The sequence below is a fragment of the Carcharhinus amblyrhynchos genome, chromosome 1 (genome assembly GCF_965287045.1).
Source record: "Carcharhinus amblyrhynchos chromosome 1, sCarAmb.v2.hapA, whole genome shotgun sequence".
Lineage (NCBI taxonomy): Eukaryota > Metazoa > Chordata > Chondrichthyes > Carcharhiniformes > Carcharhinidae > Carcharhinus > Carcharhinus amblyrhynchos.
In genome coordinates, this window is record NC_137324.1 from 98,510,882 (window position 1) to 98,528,097 (window position 17,216).

General features: G+C 39.8%; 1 protein-coding gene across 1 annotated transcript in view; it reads left to right on the forward strand.

The window, feature by feature from the left end:
* The window catches only part of adgra3 (adhesion G protein-coupled receptor A3), a 185,166-nt gene that overhangs the window by 148,402 nt on the left and 19,548 nt on the right, over nt 1–17,216 (forward strand). The window contains exons 11-15 of the mRNA XM_080189551.1: nt 6,396–6,557; nt 7,065–7,277; nt 10,859–11,066; nt 11,970–12,178; nt 15,682–15,806. Coding sequence (XP_080045677.1) covers nt 6,396–6,557; nt 7,065–7,277; nt 10,859–11,066; nt 11,970–12,178; nt 15,682–15,806 — 917 coding nt within the window. The remainder of the gene's footprint in view (nt 1–6,395; nt 6,558–7,064; nt 7,278–10,858; nt 11,067–11,969; nt 12,179–15,681; nt 15,807–17,216) is intronic.

Genomic DNA, 17,216 nt, shown 5'->3' on the forward strand with positions numbered 1-17,216 from the left:
CGCCCTACCTGGCGCTGCCTCATCCACAAAGGCTGTCAAGCTCACGAATCAAGGTGTATTGCTGAAGCACAGCTTAAGCGTGAGCTGCGCAAGTCCAGAGCCACCAGCGCAACAACTACTGTGTCTACACAAGTCTGTCCAATATGTGCCAGGACATTCCATACCCGAACATAAGTACATAAGAAATAGGAGCAGGAGTAGGCCATCTAGCCCTTCGAGCCTGCCCCGCCATTCAATAAGATCATGGCTGATCTGAAGTGGATCAGTTCCGCTTTCTCCCCATAACCCTTAATTCCCTTGTCTATCAGAAACCTATCTACCCGTGACTTAAATATATTTAGCGAGGCTCACCACCCTTTGAGTGAAGAAGTTCCTCCTCAACTCCAATCTAAACTGCTCCCCCCACCCCTTATTTTGAGGCTGTGTCCTCTAGTCCTGCTATCCTTTCTAAGCGGGAAGATTCTCTTTACCTCTACCCTATCTATCCCCTTCATTACCTTATACGTCTCTATAAGATGCCCCCCTCAGCCTTCTAAACTCCGAGTATAGACCCAGTCTATTCAGTCTCTCTTCATAGGCTAACCCCCTCATCTCCAGTATCCACCTAGTGAACCTTCTGTGTGCTCCCTCCAAGGCCAATATATCCTTCTGCAAGTGTGGCGACCAAAACTGCACACAGTACTCCAGTTGTGGCCTCACCAGTGCCCTGTACAGTTGTAGCAAGACCTCCCTGCTTTTATATTCTATCCCCCTCGCTATAAAGGCCAACATTCCATTTGCCTTCTTGATCACCTGCTGCACCTGCAGACTGGGTTTTTGCAATTTGTGCACAAGGACCCCCAGGTCCTCTGCACCGTAGCATGCTGAACAGGTCTGATCAGTCATCTTCAGACATACCGCAACCAGCCTCAAAATGACTAATGGTGTCGAAGGTCCTCATCGATGACGATGGACGAACAACAACAACTCCATATTCACTGTTTTTGTTCCCTATCTTTTAATAACTTAGTTAACATAAAGCCATCAATCTCCAATCTAAAATTTACAATTAACTCAGGACAAATTATTGTTTGTGGTAGAGAATTTGATACTTCTCTCCTGAAAGGCATGTTGATGTCTGCGAGTCCGAGATTTTCCATTCAGCAGAAATAGAAGAAAAATATCGGCTCCCCTTAACATTTTGAAGACCTTGAACAAATCAGCCCTTACTTTTTTGAATACATTCGTGAATGTGGGCTTTGCTGATTAGATTGGCATTTATTGCACAAGCCTTGCTGCCCTTGAGAAGATGATGATGAGCTGTCTTCTTGAGTCACTGCAGTTGATCTGATGCACGTACAGTCATAGTAGTGCTCCAAAGGGAGTTGCAGGATATTGATGCTGCATCAGTGAAGTAATGGCAATTATAGTTCCAAGTCAGGGTGGCGTGTGGCTTCGAGGCAAACTTGCAGGTGGTGGTATCCCTGTGCAATTGTGGCTCTTGTCCTTCTAGGTGGTAGAGATTGTAGGTTTGGAAGGTGCTGTCAAAAGAGTTGCGGTGAGTTGCTGCAGTGCATCTTGAAGATGCTACATATTGCTGCCACTGGGTGTGTCTGTGGTGTAAGGAGTGAATGTTTAAACTGGTAAGTTGGTGCCATTCAGATAGGCTATTTTGTTCAGGATAATGACAAACTTCGAGTGTTGTTGGAGTTGAACTCATTCGGGTAAGTGGAGCGTATTCCTTCACGCTCCTGCTTGTGGCTTATAGATGGTGGACAGACTTGGGGAGTAAGGAGGTGAGTTACTTGCCTCAGAACTCTGAGCTTCTGGCCTATTTTTGTAGCCAGAGTGAAATGTTTACTTTGGATTTTAGTCAGCTGAGCAATATAAGATATAGTCTTTCAGTTATTCTTCATTTTCACAAATAGTGATTTGTTTAAATGCCTATTGCAATGTCATAGTAGATAAAGGTGATAACATTATTTTAAGCATTCCTAGTTTCATAAATCTAGTTTTGTTTTCCATACAGGTAGTCTGATTTGTTATGAAAATTGTGGAACACTACTACTAGTTGTGATTAGTTACCCAACAGGTAGCATCTGCTAATGTGCTCAAAAAATTATTTCCCATTGAATTAAGTTGTTTTCTTTCCACCGAGTTTTATGATTTATTTCTCAAACAGGTCAGCTATTAAATGTATGATAAATGTCTTATTGTCATTGATAGTGGCAACCAGATAAAGAGATAATTATTCATATTCATTTGATTGCTTATGTGGGTCAGTGAGAATTTCTTCAGAACTTTAGCAGGAGCAATATACCCAGAGGAGTCAGACCTCCAAGAGGACAAATGAATATGTTGTGCGAATAGAGTGACAAATCTGAATTACCTCTTCATTCCAGGGATGCAATTTTATGTTTCCTCATCAGCAGGTTCAAAGGCCGAAGTGGTGGCCTTTCCACCATTTGGTGACATCATGGCTGATCTGTGCCTTAACTCCATATTCACTGTTTTTATCCCATATTTTTTAACAACTTTGGTTAGGGAGGGATAGTGGGGGTTGATTTGGGTCATAAAACCCAGCATGTGGTCCTCGCCCGCCCAACCCCCCCTCCACCCTTCTGTCTCCCACTGTCCCCAATTTTGGTTCAATTCTTTGGATAGATGGTTGAGGTGTTGGATGATGCACCTGCCCCGGACCTTTGATGCTTCTAAGTGGCCAACTAAAGGTCATCGCGTGCCTTTTCCCACCTCTGCAGCTATTTTACCCATGGCGGGTAGCTGCTGGTTTGGCGGCAATGTTGGGGTTGTAGGATGTGTGTCCTCTATTCAGTGCCCACCCTATTCCTCCTCACACTCCAACCCAGCCTCTGAAACTTTGCTTCCAACATCCTCTCTCCTTTCATTGGGTCCTATCAGCCAGACTCTGCTGCTACCCTGGATTTGCTTTCAAAATGGTATCCATAACCATCTTGTCTTCAGGAACTGACTGTAGTCCCAGCAGTAATCACTGCTAAAATCTAGTGCTGCTGGGACTTCAGAGTTGCCAGCCATCTGATTGGCCTGCAGCTCTCAACCACAATTGGTGCAAGTGGGAGTCTCAGCCTTAGTGAATTAACAACCTGTTAAAAAGATGTGGGGGAGCTGGTATCAATGGATGTGTGCTCTCCATTAACCATTCAGCTGGTAGGGTGGGAAACCCTGCCATCTGAAAAATGTAGTTTTGTTTCTCCTATCAGTTTGTTTCCTTCATCCAATGGAAACAAAGTGATATTGGTGAATGGTAAAGCAGACTCAAGGAGCTGAACGTCCCACTCTTCATTGTGTCACATTGTTGAGCCTTTTTATTGGAGAAAGTAGAATCCATTCAGAATTTCCTCTTTCTTGGAAGGGACTTGTTTGATATAAATAATTGCTGCTAAATACATACTTTTAGTTTTCAGTTAGACAGTTATTAACAATAACAAATTTATGAAAAGGATAAATGAGATGACTGACTAAAAAGGCAAGGAAGGTAATGAAAATTAGCTAATGAGATAATTGAAACCTAAGAAATAATTTGCATCTGATAGCACCTTGCACCGTTTCAGAATGTCTCAAAGCCTTTTACAGTTAACTTACAGAATTATTAAATAAAATGTCGCAGTCAAGTTTTGGGTGTTGACTGAGGGATATATGCGAGAGTTCATTTAGCTCAGTTGGCAGGACACCTGGTTAGTGATGCAGAGCAACGCCAACAGCGTGGGTTCAATTCCCATACTGGTGAGGTTATTCATGAAGGTCCACCTTCTTGACTGTACCCTTCGGCTAAGATGTGGGGATCCTTAGGTTAAATCATCACCATTCTCAGCCAATGGTCATCTGGGACTATGGTGACTTTATATGGGATTCAAGATGCCAGGAGAACTCCTGCTTTCCTTCAAATTGTGCCATAGAATTCCTTGTGGCCGCTTAAGAGAATAGAGGGGTCTTTTAACACTATCCAAAAGGCAGCATCTCTGATAGTGCAGCACCCTCAATAACGCAGAAAAGTGTCAGCCTAAATTATGTAACATACAAAGGGCATGTTGCACAAGAGATTACAATGATACCTGTTGAGCCTAGATTAACAGCCTGAATAAAACAGCCAGAGTTAAAGAATGTTTACAACTTTAAAGTAAAAAAAACTTAAGTTTATATTGCATTTTTCATGGCTACCTCATGTCTCAAAGCACTTAAAAACCAGTGAAGTACTTTTTGACTGTAGTCACTGTTGTGATGAAGGAAACAAATGGCAACAAATTTACACAGTAAATTCCTACAAACAATAATGTAATGATGACCAGATAGTCTGTATTGGTGAAGTTGATTGAAGAGTAAGTGTTAGTCAGGATACCAGAGGGAAAAAAAACAAGATTGGTTTGGAACATGGGAGAGCAATTAGGTGAGTTTAAAAGAAGAGAGACAGAGGAGGCAAATAGTGAAATAAAATCCCACAACATTGGCAAAAATGCTGCAAAATCCTCAGTAATGGATTTTCATTTATTTAAATCAGAGAAAAAGTTTGTAGAAAATGCTGTAATATGATGTTGAGAATTTGTTCATTTAACTGATTAAAGTTAAGGGCACTTGCGTGGACGCATTTTTCGGTATGAATATGAATCCATTGCTTCAAGATCTCTGTTACACCATCACAGAGAATGATGAGTATCGGATTATGAATCTGCAGGCTTCTACATGAATATGATGTTATTCCTATTGGAGTTACAATTTTTGTTGTCCATCAATAAACTCATTAACAAAACTGTTTACATATTAGAAGTATGTCAATCAGTGCTAGTCTGTGAAGGCATTACAAAGTCAATATTTGCTTGAGACAGCAATCCAGTACTTAGGGGATTTTTCATCCATGGATCAATGTAATTCGAACTGGTACAAACCATTTAAAATCAACAGCTTGAAAGAGTTATGAATTCATAACTGTAAAAAAGTAATCAGATTGTTTGTTTGTTGGAAGGGTAGTGAGGACTGGAATATCAGACCTTTGTGTTTAGTTTCAGCTAGAACAAATTAAATACTTCACCTGTGCAACTGGTTGACAGACCACAGTTTTTTGCATTTGGTTTAAACCATAGAGTCTCAACAGTGCAAAAAGAAGCCATCCTGGCCCATCAGATCTGCACCAATTCTTTGAAAGAGCATCCCAACTAGGTCCTTCCCACTAATGTACCCTCATTACGCCATGCATTTACCATGGCCAATCCACCTGAACTATGCATCTTTGGTCTATGGGAGAAAACCAGAGCACTTGGAGGAAATTTGAGCTTCTGGTGATCTTCCGTGAATGTCTATATAGGCGGTGTAAGTTTATTGATGTCTCTTTTTTTTTACATCCACAGGTGACTCGGTCCACCTTGTTGGCCAACAAGGGGCATACATGCAGTGGGTCGTGCGAGGGCTGCTCTTGGATATTGCTTCGAGAGTTGCCTAGTGTTTCGCGTTGTTGGTGTACACTTAAACTGGACCAACTGACGGGCAACACGACAGCTCAGTGACTATCACTCTTTGCTGTGCAGATACAGGGACCCGGGTCGGATCTCCGACTTGGGTCAGTGTCTGTGGGAGTTTGCACATTCTCCCTGTGCTTGCGTGGGTTTTCTCCAGGTGCTCCGGTTACCTCCCAAAAACGTGCTTCTAGGCTGAATGGTGTTAACAAATTGTCCCTAAATTAGACCTCCCTTAATCAGGCCCACTTAAAATTCTCTAAATTTGCACCCCTTTATTGTGGACTCCAAGAGGCGTAGACAAAAGTCATAGGTAAAAGAAAGATTGGAATGAGGCACTCACTGGGTGTTAAAATGGGAGGCGTGGGCTTGTAGGGCTGAAGGGCGTGTTTCCTGTGCTGTGTTGTTCTTTGTTGAAACCCATGAAGACAAAGGAAAAACATGTAAAATCCACACCAGACAGTCACCCAAGGTCTGAATTGAATCTTGGCTCCTGATGCTGGGAGGTAGCAGCGCTAACTACTGTGCCACTGTACTGCACTACAAGTAACTTCTGGAATTAAACTATTCCACTTGCTTTACTTGGTTTGGATTATGTTTGAAACCTGGTTGGGCATATATTGAATTGAATATATGGGTAATTTATATAGCATCATGAAGACCTATTGCATTTTTGGCATTAGAATGTTAAATATTATAGCTGTAATACATGCATTCCATCTGTGGAAGGAAATGCAATGTGGCAGTACTCAATATTTTCAGCAAAAAATGACAGCATTTGTATTTTGTTTCCAGCAGTTGTTAGTTTGTCAGTTGTGATCAAACTTGGTGTTTAATAGTCTGTACTGTTTAATAGCACAGAAAATATTTTGTGTTAAACTATTTTTTAATAATAGTTGCATTGACTTTTTTTGATGTGTTTATTTATTTTAGCTTGGAGATGTCATGGTGGATATTGCGAGTAACATCATGTTAGCAGATGAGCATGTCCTTTGGCTGGCTCAGTGGGAAGCAAAGGCCTGTACTCGAATTGTTCAGTGTTTACAACGCATTGCTACCTACAGGCTAGCAAGTGGAGCCCTGGTTTATTCCACAGTAAGAATAGAGCTTTAAAATATTTCATAACTGTCAAAATATTAGTACTTATAAAACAAAGATGTAATTCTCCCGTTCGTCAATCTTTTTTGGCTAAAGTTTTATTGTAAAAGATACCCAGGTCGGAGGTGACAATCACGAGGGGTCACGGGCTCAAGGTGAGAGGGGCGAGGTTTAACTTAGATATCAGAGGGACGTTTTTTACACAGAGGGTGGTGGAGGCCTGGAATGCTTTGCCAAGTAGGGTGGTGGAGGCAGACATGCTGGCGTCGTGTAAGACTTAACTGGATAGTCACATGAACAGACTGGGAATGGAGGGATATAAACGAATGGTCTAGTTGGACCAATGAGCGGCACAGGTTTGGAGGGCTGAAGGGCCTGTTTCCTGTGCTGTACTGTTCGTTGTTCTTTGATATAAAATACACAACCTTGGTTGCAGTTTTTTCCCCTAAGTTAATTTGTTGATAATAGATATGTATTATAACAATTTAACTACTGTCTCCACAGTATTCTCCAAACATTGCAATGGAAGCTTCTGTGGTGAAGGTTAATGGCTTCACTGGAATGACTTGCACTGTATTCCAGAAGGTAGCCATAGCAGACCGAACAGGACTTGCTGACTTTGCACGACGAGATCCCGATGGCAACCTGGACAAACAGTTCAGTTTTAAGTGCAGCCCTGGCAATATTAGCAACACGCTTTCCAGTTTTGTAATAAAGGTAAGAAGGTAATTACAGATGAGAAAAATATCTGTACATTTTATTTTTATATGAAGTTCTAATTGTGGTGCTTTTGAAGTGTAATTATTCTGATATAACTGTTCTGATTAATGCTCAAGAAGTGGTTTGGCAAAGTAAGAAAATTATTTGAACAACACTGAAATCAGGAGGTTATTTTCTGTTTAAATGTTTATAGAGGTTGATCAAATCATCTTCCATGGGTTCTTATTAAAAAATTGTAATTTTTGTTACTTTTCTGCAGCCTGCTCAAATTTTCAGCTTATTATTGAGTGCTTTTGTTATACTGTAACAAACTCTTAGGTAAGCAGAAAATATGAATTAGGTGGTTAATTATCAAAAAGCAATTCGCCTAAACATTTACTCAACCCAGGCCTAACTGATATAGTGAAAATCTGCTCACTCTGTTAATGTTCTTTACAATAAATCAAAAGCAAATTTAGCATCAACTGGAACTACATTGGAAATCTCACCAAGATTGTTATGAGAAATTGACATCTCCATCTCTATACTTGTACTGACGGGGTTGCTTTTTGTGGATTATTGCCAGGGCACGATGTTAACATTCAGTCTGGAAAAACTTAATGTTGATTAAATCAATGCAACATTCTATTGATAGCTCTATGATTATTATTGCAAATATGTTAATTAAAACACGAGTGACAATGTGAAAATTTAAATTATTTGTGGACCAGATGACTATCTGTACTGGTAGGAGATGGGGGTGTGGAGAATTGATTACATTGGGAGCGTGAATAAAGACTGATTGCAGAACCTAACTGTTTACGGTAAAGGTTGATATGACCGAATACTCAAATTTATGTGGTTTCCATTTAGCCTTATACACAAGTTGGAACCTCCTGAATAAAATCTATTTGTATTTTATTAATTTTTTTTGCTTTGTTGATGTAGTTAAATCTTTTATTAGTATATTTGAAGTAATTTATTTTAATTAAAATCACTCAAAGATTTAACAGTAAAATATTGCTGAAAAAGATACTTTTTTTGTCTTGGCTTTCCATCTTACCCTCAGGGCCACGGCAGCACAGTGGTTAGTACTGCTGCCTTACAACGCCAGGGACTGGGTTGAATTCCCAACTTAGGTCATGTCTGCAGAGTCTGCACGTTCTCCCTGTGTTTGTGTGGGTTTCTTCCAAATGCTCCAGTTTCCTCCCACAGTCAAAGATGTGCTGGTTAGGTGCAATGACTATGCTTAAAAAAAATCATTTGGACAATTCACAAGAATAGCAATGTAAGGGAAATAAATTTTATACTGTAGGAAAAGAGAGTTCTGATGGGTTGCCCAGTGGACTTATCAAAGTAGAGGCATGGAGAATGCACCATTTGATGGTGCATATCTGCTACCTGCACTTCAGATTTGAATATTGAAACACAAGAAGATGTACACCTTTTTGATATTAAAGATGAGCTTACACAAATATCATTACAACAGCAGTCTGATCTGAGTGTAATATTTATTGGTTTGTGTATTTAGCAGCAAAATATTTAGTTATATTAAACAAATCCCTCTCGAGAAAGAGGAAATTTTGGATGGATTCTACTTTTCCAATACAAAAGCCCAACAATGTGTCACATGTAGGCCATTCGGGTCTGTGAGCCTGCTTTGCCATTCTGTGAAATCATGGCTGATCTGTTTCTTATCTCTAATCTACACACCTTGGTTCAGTATCCCTTAATAACATTGCCTAATGAAAATCAATCCATCTTGGTTTTGAAATTTTCAGATGATCTAGCTTCAATTGCTTTTTGTGCTGGAGAGTTGCAGACTGAAATACTATACAGAGAAATGTAGTTTACATGGACTTCCAGAAACCACTTGATAAAGTTCTGCTTCAGAAGCTGTTAACTAAAGTTAAATTTACTGGCATTAAAGGCAAACTACAGATCTGGTGAGAAGATTGGTTAGATAGAAAACAGAGAATAGAATAACAGCAGTGCACTGGAATTTGAAGGAAGTAACTGCAGGCATCCCATAAGGATCCATGCCAAGACTTCAACTAAGTAAATTTATTAATGATTTGGATAATGCAGTGGGGAGCCAGATATCAAAGTTTGCTGAAAACATAAAGATTAGTGACATGGTGAGTATTGTAGCTGGGAATATAAAATTAGAAAGGATATTGATAGTTGAGTAGGCAAAACTGTGGCAGATGGATTTCAAAGCAGTTAAGTCTTAGGTCATCCATTTTGGACCAAACAAGGTTTGGTCTGTGTATTAAAGTGATGAAAGGCTGTTCTGTAATATTCACTAGCATGTTACCAGTGCGCCAAGGGTTAAATTATGAGGTGAGCCAACACAAACTAGGCTTAAACTCTTCTGAATAGAGAAAGTGAAAGAGTGATTTGATTGAGATTTTGAAACTTTGGAAGGAATAGGTGGGGTAGATAGAGAGAATTATTTGCTGAGAGGAAGACCAAGACGAGGGAGTGCAACCTTAAAATTGAGGCAGGCCATTCGGGGAAGAAGTTAGGAAGCTCTTCAATCAGAGGGTGATAGAAAGATTGAACTCCCTCCCACAAAAAGCAGTGGATGTCTTTTAATTTAGTAATGCTGGTTCAGTCACTAACTCCACATTCTCCCTCCTTTTAATGCCACAGGCCATTTATCTGGTTTATACTGTTAAATCGATCCGAGCCAAATGGTGACATATGACTCGGACCTTTTCCTTGATGGTAGGTTTACTCACAGGATGGAGCAGAACAGTTCTGTATCTCCTAACCATGAAATGTGTCCCAGCAATCTCTCTTTTTAATCCTTAATCAAACAATGCTCATCAATTGATTACCTTGAACTACATTATCAACCAGGTGTTAACATATGCAATGATCCAGTAAATTTACTGTCAGTTTAGTCAATATATATTGTAAAAGATCATGAATAGTTCAATTTGGAATGCATTGCATGGTGGAGGTAGGTGCAGCTGAGACATTCAAGAGAGTATTAGATGATCATTTGAATAAAAGCAATGTGCAGTGGTGTCCTGGGGGTGGGATGCTGGCAGCAGCATGAGTTTGATCTCATTTTGGCTGAGGTACACTTGGAGCCTGCCATCTTTCCCTATATGAAGTTAATAATCACCAAGGATCTGCCTTCATGTTCAGTACCTGAGAAGAAGATACCACATCACTCACATGCAAGATCAGGAGCTACTCGCGTACAAGCACATTTGATTTTGAGCTTATAAAGCGGAAATACTTTATATTTATAAATGAAGTGGAGTGGGAGATTGATGTTGGATAATTGGCTTTGCATTTATTATTTATTCTACTATACCGCCACTGGCAAATGAAGTAGGTGATCAATTAGAGCATTCCTTCTAACTGGCAATAAGAACGCTTGACATCCATTCCCTTCCAAGCCAGTTTTCTGTTATCCCATGTTCTTATTTCTGCCTGGAAAGTTGAATGATCTGATGTGAATATACATTAATTAAAGTCTTAGTTTTTAGTTTGTGTAACAGCTTACACTATCTAGCCTTTGACCAAATGCAACAAAATTGTGTGTGGCACTTCTTAAACTATTTATTTTCAACACTCTATAGAATACTGTTGCAGAAGCATCTGTCCAGTTGCCACAATCCTTGTTTGTCCAAAATCCTGTACCAAACCAAATGGAAGATGCAGTCTACAAACTGCATCTTATTGCTTTCCGGAATGGCAAACTTTTTCCAAGCACGGGGAATTCAACAAATTTGGCAGATGATGGAAAGAGACGGACTGTGGCCTCTCCGGTCATCTACACTAAGATAGGTAGGAGTCTGGGAGTGTGCATTCAAAATATCATTATTTCACCTTTAGAGTAATAATAAATGATAATGACAAAGAGAGTTGAAAGGTGAGACAGAAATAAACTTTGTGTTGATACCATGCAGTTATCTTATTAGAATTGAAGTTGAAAAATTTGCAATTATTGTTCTTAAAGATGGAAGCAAAGGAAAGACAGATACTCCTAGGAAAGTTCATTGCCACCTTTCTGATTCTAGTCAATTTAATTTCTGTCTAAGCAGTTTCATGATATTAGAAAGTAATCCAACTGGTTATAGTGTGTGAGCAGATATTTTGAGCAATTCAAAACAGCATTTTCTAAATGGCTTATATTACTAAAATGATGTAATTAAAAAAATATATATTCTGAAGAACGAGAAAAAGTTCTGTACTTTTATTTTCATCTACAATTGGTTACTTTCTTTTGTATAGCTCCAGCTATACTGTTCTTCAGTTCCTTCGGTTGCACACAGGGGAGTGACGCTGTGATATATATGTCTATGAATAGTCACAAATTTTATCAATTTTATTAGTTAGATCATTGACATTTGTGGAACAAAGTAACAAGTAATCTAAATTCTTTGCAATGCCCTTGTGTATTAGATAGATTACAGAACCTTGTTGACAATATGAATTAAAGATGATATTTCCAATAATCTGGGGGCATAAAGTGGCGTTGAGACCACAATCAAATGACAGACTTCAGGGATCAGGCAGCCTTCTCTAGGTCCTACTTCTTGTGCTCCTGTATAACTTTAGAAAAGCCAACAATGAGAAAAGTCAGTGCTGATTGTATTTAAAGATTCATTTATCATAGATTCGTTTATCGATTCATTACTTTGAATTGTTTTCTTATCCAAGTAATATTTCTTGGCCTTTCCTTAAAAGATGGCAACAGTCTGCGTTCTCTCAGTCAACCTATCACTGTGACACTGCGTCGTATTGCACATGGTGTAGATGCTGTTGCTGCATACTGGGATTTCAACCTCTTGAATGGTTATGGAGGATGGATATCCAATGGCTGCCAGATTGTCATGTCAGATGAGAATGTCACCACAATGCAGTGCTATTCTCTGAACAACTATGCAGTACTGATGGTAAGACGTTGATGCAATAACTCTGAGTTTCAGATGTGGTTGCTTATGTTCTTTCTAAACTGTAACTAAACTATCCTATATGCTCTTCAATGTCTGCATTGTTGTTGTTGAAAGTACTGTTACATAACTGTTGCCCTGACCTCAATTGTGGAACTCAATCGACCTCCTTTGCTTCCTAATACTTACTACAGGTTATCCAATCCAATGTGACCTGATCACTAGTTTTCAATTTGCTTATCTACTTCGTAACACTTTCCAAATTTAGTGGTGTCAGATTCTGTCGATCTTTAACCTTTGTAGTTTCTCACTTTCATTTATGTAAAATTACTGTGCTATATCAGATTGTGAAGAGTTTTCCTATAGACTTGTTATCTTGTAATTACACCCTCTTGCCAGTCTGTAGCACCAGTTTTGTTCCTAGTGGTTTCTTAGCCACTATTGAAGAGAATTACAACCAGCTGTACTTATCTATTCCCAAATTGAAGGAAGTTGTGCTGTTCCACTATAAATGATACAACAATAACATTTTCATAATACAAAACAAAAATTTGTACTTAACTTGACTGGATTACATTTATGCAGTTTCATGTCATTATCCTGTAATCTGAAGACTAATCTCATGTTGACTTTGGTAGTAATAGGATGGTGGTCCTTGTTATTATCCCAACTGATGAAACTACTGGGCAAGTCAGATCCGAAGCTGGAACCTGACTTGATAGATCTTAACTTGTATTTTCTGTTTCGATATAAGGATAGACAGAGCCATACTACTGCAAGTTAAAAGAATAAAACATTTATTAACAAGAAAATGTTAACTATAATACATTACTTCTTCACCCCAACTATACCTTTATAGATATTTACAGATTAGTAAAGATAGCATGTTGCAAAACTTATCTTATGTAAATTATCTTAGTAAGTACACAGTTCAAGTAAACCAATAAGCAAAATCTGGTCAGATACCCCACACTGTGAAACCAAGTGACAGATGCTACCCAATTCAATTTATGAAGTTTTCTCATCAGTTGCCCCCCACCCCTCAACCAAGCAGCTTGTCACTCTGTGAGCCAAATGGTCACACTGGAACTCTGACTACCACGTGAGAGTTTCCAAATTCTACACTCAAAAGAACACATTTTGAAATTGCCTCTCAAACAACGCTTTCTCTTGGATAATTGCACCAAGAATCCATCTCCAGGGTTTCAGTGTCTCAGTTCAGTTTTCCTCTGCCCTGTTCACCATGAGCATTTCTCTGTCAAGGACCCAGCTGTACCAAAACAAAAACACCAGTTCTTCACAGGGCTGCAATAAGGAGTCACCAACCTTTTTATCACCTCCCAGACGTCTGGCTTCTCACAAGCTGACTTTAAATCTAGTTCCTATAGCTGTCTCTTTAATTCAGACCTCTTTCTGTCTTCGGTTGCAAAGGAACTGGACATTGCTTGGATTCCTGTTCTTCTTTCCTTTGACTTAATTGTCTTCCTGAGACATTCTTTTGCACCATTTCCTGGCTTCTGGGATTTTTTGTTCTTTTGGGAAATCTGCACTCTGCAGTTCTATCTTGTGCCCAGTTCCTTGTGGTATTAGCTTACAAAAGCTCTTGCTGTCTCAGTGTACACCTCTGGTTTTTAAGCAACCACTTAGCCTTTTTGATACTCCGTATTTGCTTTAACATTGTGAAACAAACTTTCATCACAGTGCAGGCATCTCAACTAACCTATAGACCAGCAGGTATCTTCTAATAACATGAAGCTAAAACTGACATTTTGATCCCCAAAAATACAAATTAAGCCTAACCTTAAAGCTATACATTATCTCTAATCTCCATAAAATTAAAAAAACTTAACTACCTCTTTTTCCCAATATTCTAAAATGTTAAAGTTGGAATTGTGTTGCAATAGAGAACGTGTTTGAGTTGATAATCCAGAGCAGCTGTCTGCAGTTGGGGAAGTATTACGGCTGCAGTGCAAGAGTATTAAAAGGTATTTACACTGGGTGTCAAGGGAATTGAAAGTATCTGTGTTGTTATTCTGCAAACTTGGAAGTAAATTTGTCTTAAGGTATGACTGACTTCAGACTCATTATTTCGTCAACATACGTATGTAAAGTAGTACAGTGGTTAGCACTGCTGCCTCACAGCATCAGGGACCTGGATTTGATTCTCACAGTGAGTGAACAGTGTGGAGTTTGCATATTCTCCGTGTGTCTACATGGGTTTCTTCCCACAATCCAAAGATGAGCGGGTTCGATAGATTGGCCGTGGTGAATTGCCCCTGAGTGTTCAAAGATGTGTAACTTATATGGATTAACCAGGGTTCATGTGCAGGGTATGAGGATAGGGTGGATTGAAAAGATTGGATTGGATGCTCTTTCAGCGAGTCAGTACAGACTCAGTGGGCTGGATGGCATCTTTCTGCACTGTAGGCATTCTATGGTTTCTCTGGAGTGTTGGACTTATCAAACACCAGTGAGTAAAACCTTGGAAACACAAATGCACAGTGGATTTTCGTAGAGTGGGATGGGGTCTTGAGTGAGATAGTCCTTCATAGATCTGCAGCTTGTGGGTGAAGGAATAATGTAGCATGGGAATATTTATGAGCTAGGTGGAGGTCGGGGGGAAGACAGATGACGATGGGATGGACAGTGCAATCTTATGCTGGAGAATCAAGGGAGTACTGATGTTTGAATCATGCAACTTGTTATTCAGCCAATCAAATCTGAGAGTGAGCTTTTCTCCACAGAAACTAGAGGGCTGAATCATTCTGTCCTCATTTTCTCTTTGTTTTCATTCCCCACACTATTTAATGTGTTCTCCCTAGAAATAGAGGTGACACATTGGTTAGTACTATGGCCTCGAAGTGCCAGGGACCCAGGTTCAATTCTCGCTTCGGGTGAGTGTGTGTGGAGTTTGCACATTCTCCCCGTGTTTGCATGGGTTTCCTCAGTGCTCCAATTTCTTTGCACAATCCAAAGATGTGCAAGTTAAGTTGATTGGCTATTTTAAATTGCTCTTAGTGTCAGGGGAATTAGCAGGGTAAATACATGGAGAACTTCTCAATCTAAACTATCCTCTGTCAGCCTTGGTTCAGTGGTCACAATCTTGCCTAATAAAAAGTTATTTGTTTTTGTCTCACTGTGGAAACTTAAGCACATCATCGACGCAGAAACTTCAGTGCAGCATTCTCTCACTGTCTAAGGTGTCATCTTTGAAATGACATTCTAAACCATGGCTTGACAGCATTCAGGTTTGCATAAAAGATCCCTGGCACTTTTCAAAGAAGATTAGGGCTGGACAAGATTTATGCCTCAAACAATATTACTGAAACAGATGATCTGGTCATTGCCACTTCGCTGTTGGTGGGGTTTCACTGTCTTTTGTAAACTGACTAACTGCTCAACTTTTGCTATGTTGCAGTTATCGCTCACCTCACTTTCTGCTAATGAATATATGTATCTTTCATCTTTAATCCATTCTTGATTGTGACTTCTTTTGTGCCCATCAGGATCTGACCGGTGCTGATTTCCTTTTACAATTTGTTGACCTCTTGCATCCAGTAGTATATGTCGCTGCAGTAGTATTGCTCATTTGTTTGGCCATAATCATTGCAAGCTACATCTATTACCACAGGTAATGTATTTTATTATTCAATACTATGAACCAAATGTAGTATTGATCCAAAGTAATGTATATAATTATGGAGGGATGGTGACATAGTGATAATGACCCTAGACTAGTTAACCAGAGGCCCAACCTAATGTTTTGGAGAAAAGGGTTCAAATCCAATGCCAGTTGGGATTCAATTCAATAAATAATATTCTGAAACATAAAGCTAGTCAGTAATAACGACCATGAAATTATCATCGATTGTTGTAAAAATCCATCAGGTATACTAATGTCCTTCAGGGAAGGAAATCTGCCGTCCTTGTCTGGCCTACACATGACTGCAGCAATTCTTTAACTGAACTCTGAAATGGCTCAGCTGGCCACTCAGTTCTTAAGGGCAATTGAGGACGAGCAACAAATGCTGACTGACCTTGCCAGTGACACCCACATTCCATCAATGTTGGGTTTAATTAGTAGGGCCAGTTCTTAGTTTAGTTTGAATTTATTTTTTAGTGACACAAGTAGGCTCACATTAACACCACAATGAAGTTAGTGAAAATTGCTTAGGCAACACTGGTGCCTGTTTGGGTACGCTGAGGGAGAATTTAGCACAGCCAGTGCACCTAATTAGTATGTCTTTTGGACTGTGGGAGGAAACCAGAGCATCCAGAGGAAACCCACACAAACATGGAGAGAATGTGCAGTCATGTGTAGGCCAGACAAGGATGGCAGATTTCCACACAGTCAGAGACCCAAGCTGAGAATTGAACTTAGGTCCCTGGAGCTATGAAGCAGCAGTCCTAATCACTATGCCACCATGCTGCCCAGTCAGTGATTATTAGAACTTTTGGGATCATTGGAAGTTCAGAGTGAAGCAGGCAATCTATGGAATCAGGAGTGATCATCTCAACCTAAAAACCAGGTTGTAATACTTGTCATTTAATATAATCTGAAGCTAGTCATACTGTAATATTTAATTGGGGTTTGAGTATCAAGTTTATGTTGAATCCTTTGCTACAACAATAACCAAGAGGTGAAATCTGGTCAGAATTTTTCACTCTGCTATCTACAAGTGGGGGAACCTATAAAATGCCATTGGCATCTTAGTGACACCTACCTGCACGCCCCTTTTCCCTGACACAGTTTGATGAGTGACAGGGAAATCTTGGGCACCATACCGACACTTTTTTGCTATTGAGCAGGCCCTTGCATGGATAGTTAATGGCCACTTTCCACCTAGCAGCGGGATGGAAACCCAACAGGTAACACTGGGTAGGAAAGCGACGTGGGGCATGAGGGTGCTTCCTTTATGGGTCTCTGTTTCAATCTGAGTCTCCACCCTCCCCAAGCTACAGGCACATCTCTAATGATTTGCTCTCCCCCAACCCCCATACATACACACTAACTTTGCATGTAGCTCCAGTAACAAATTTT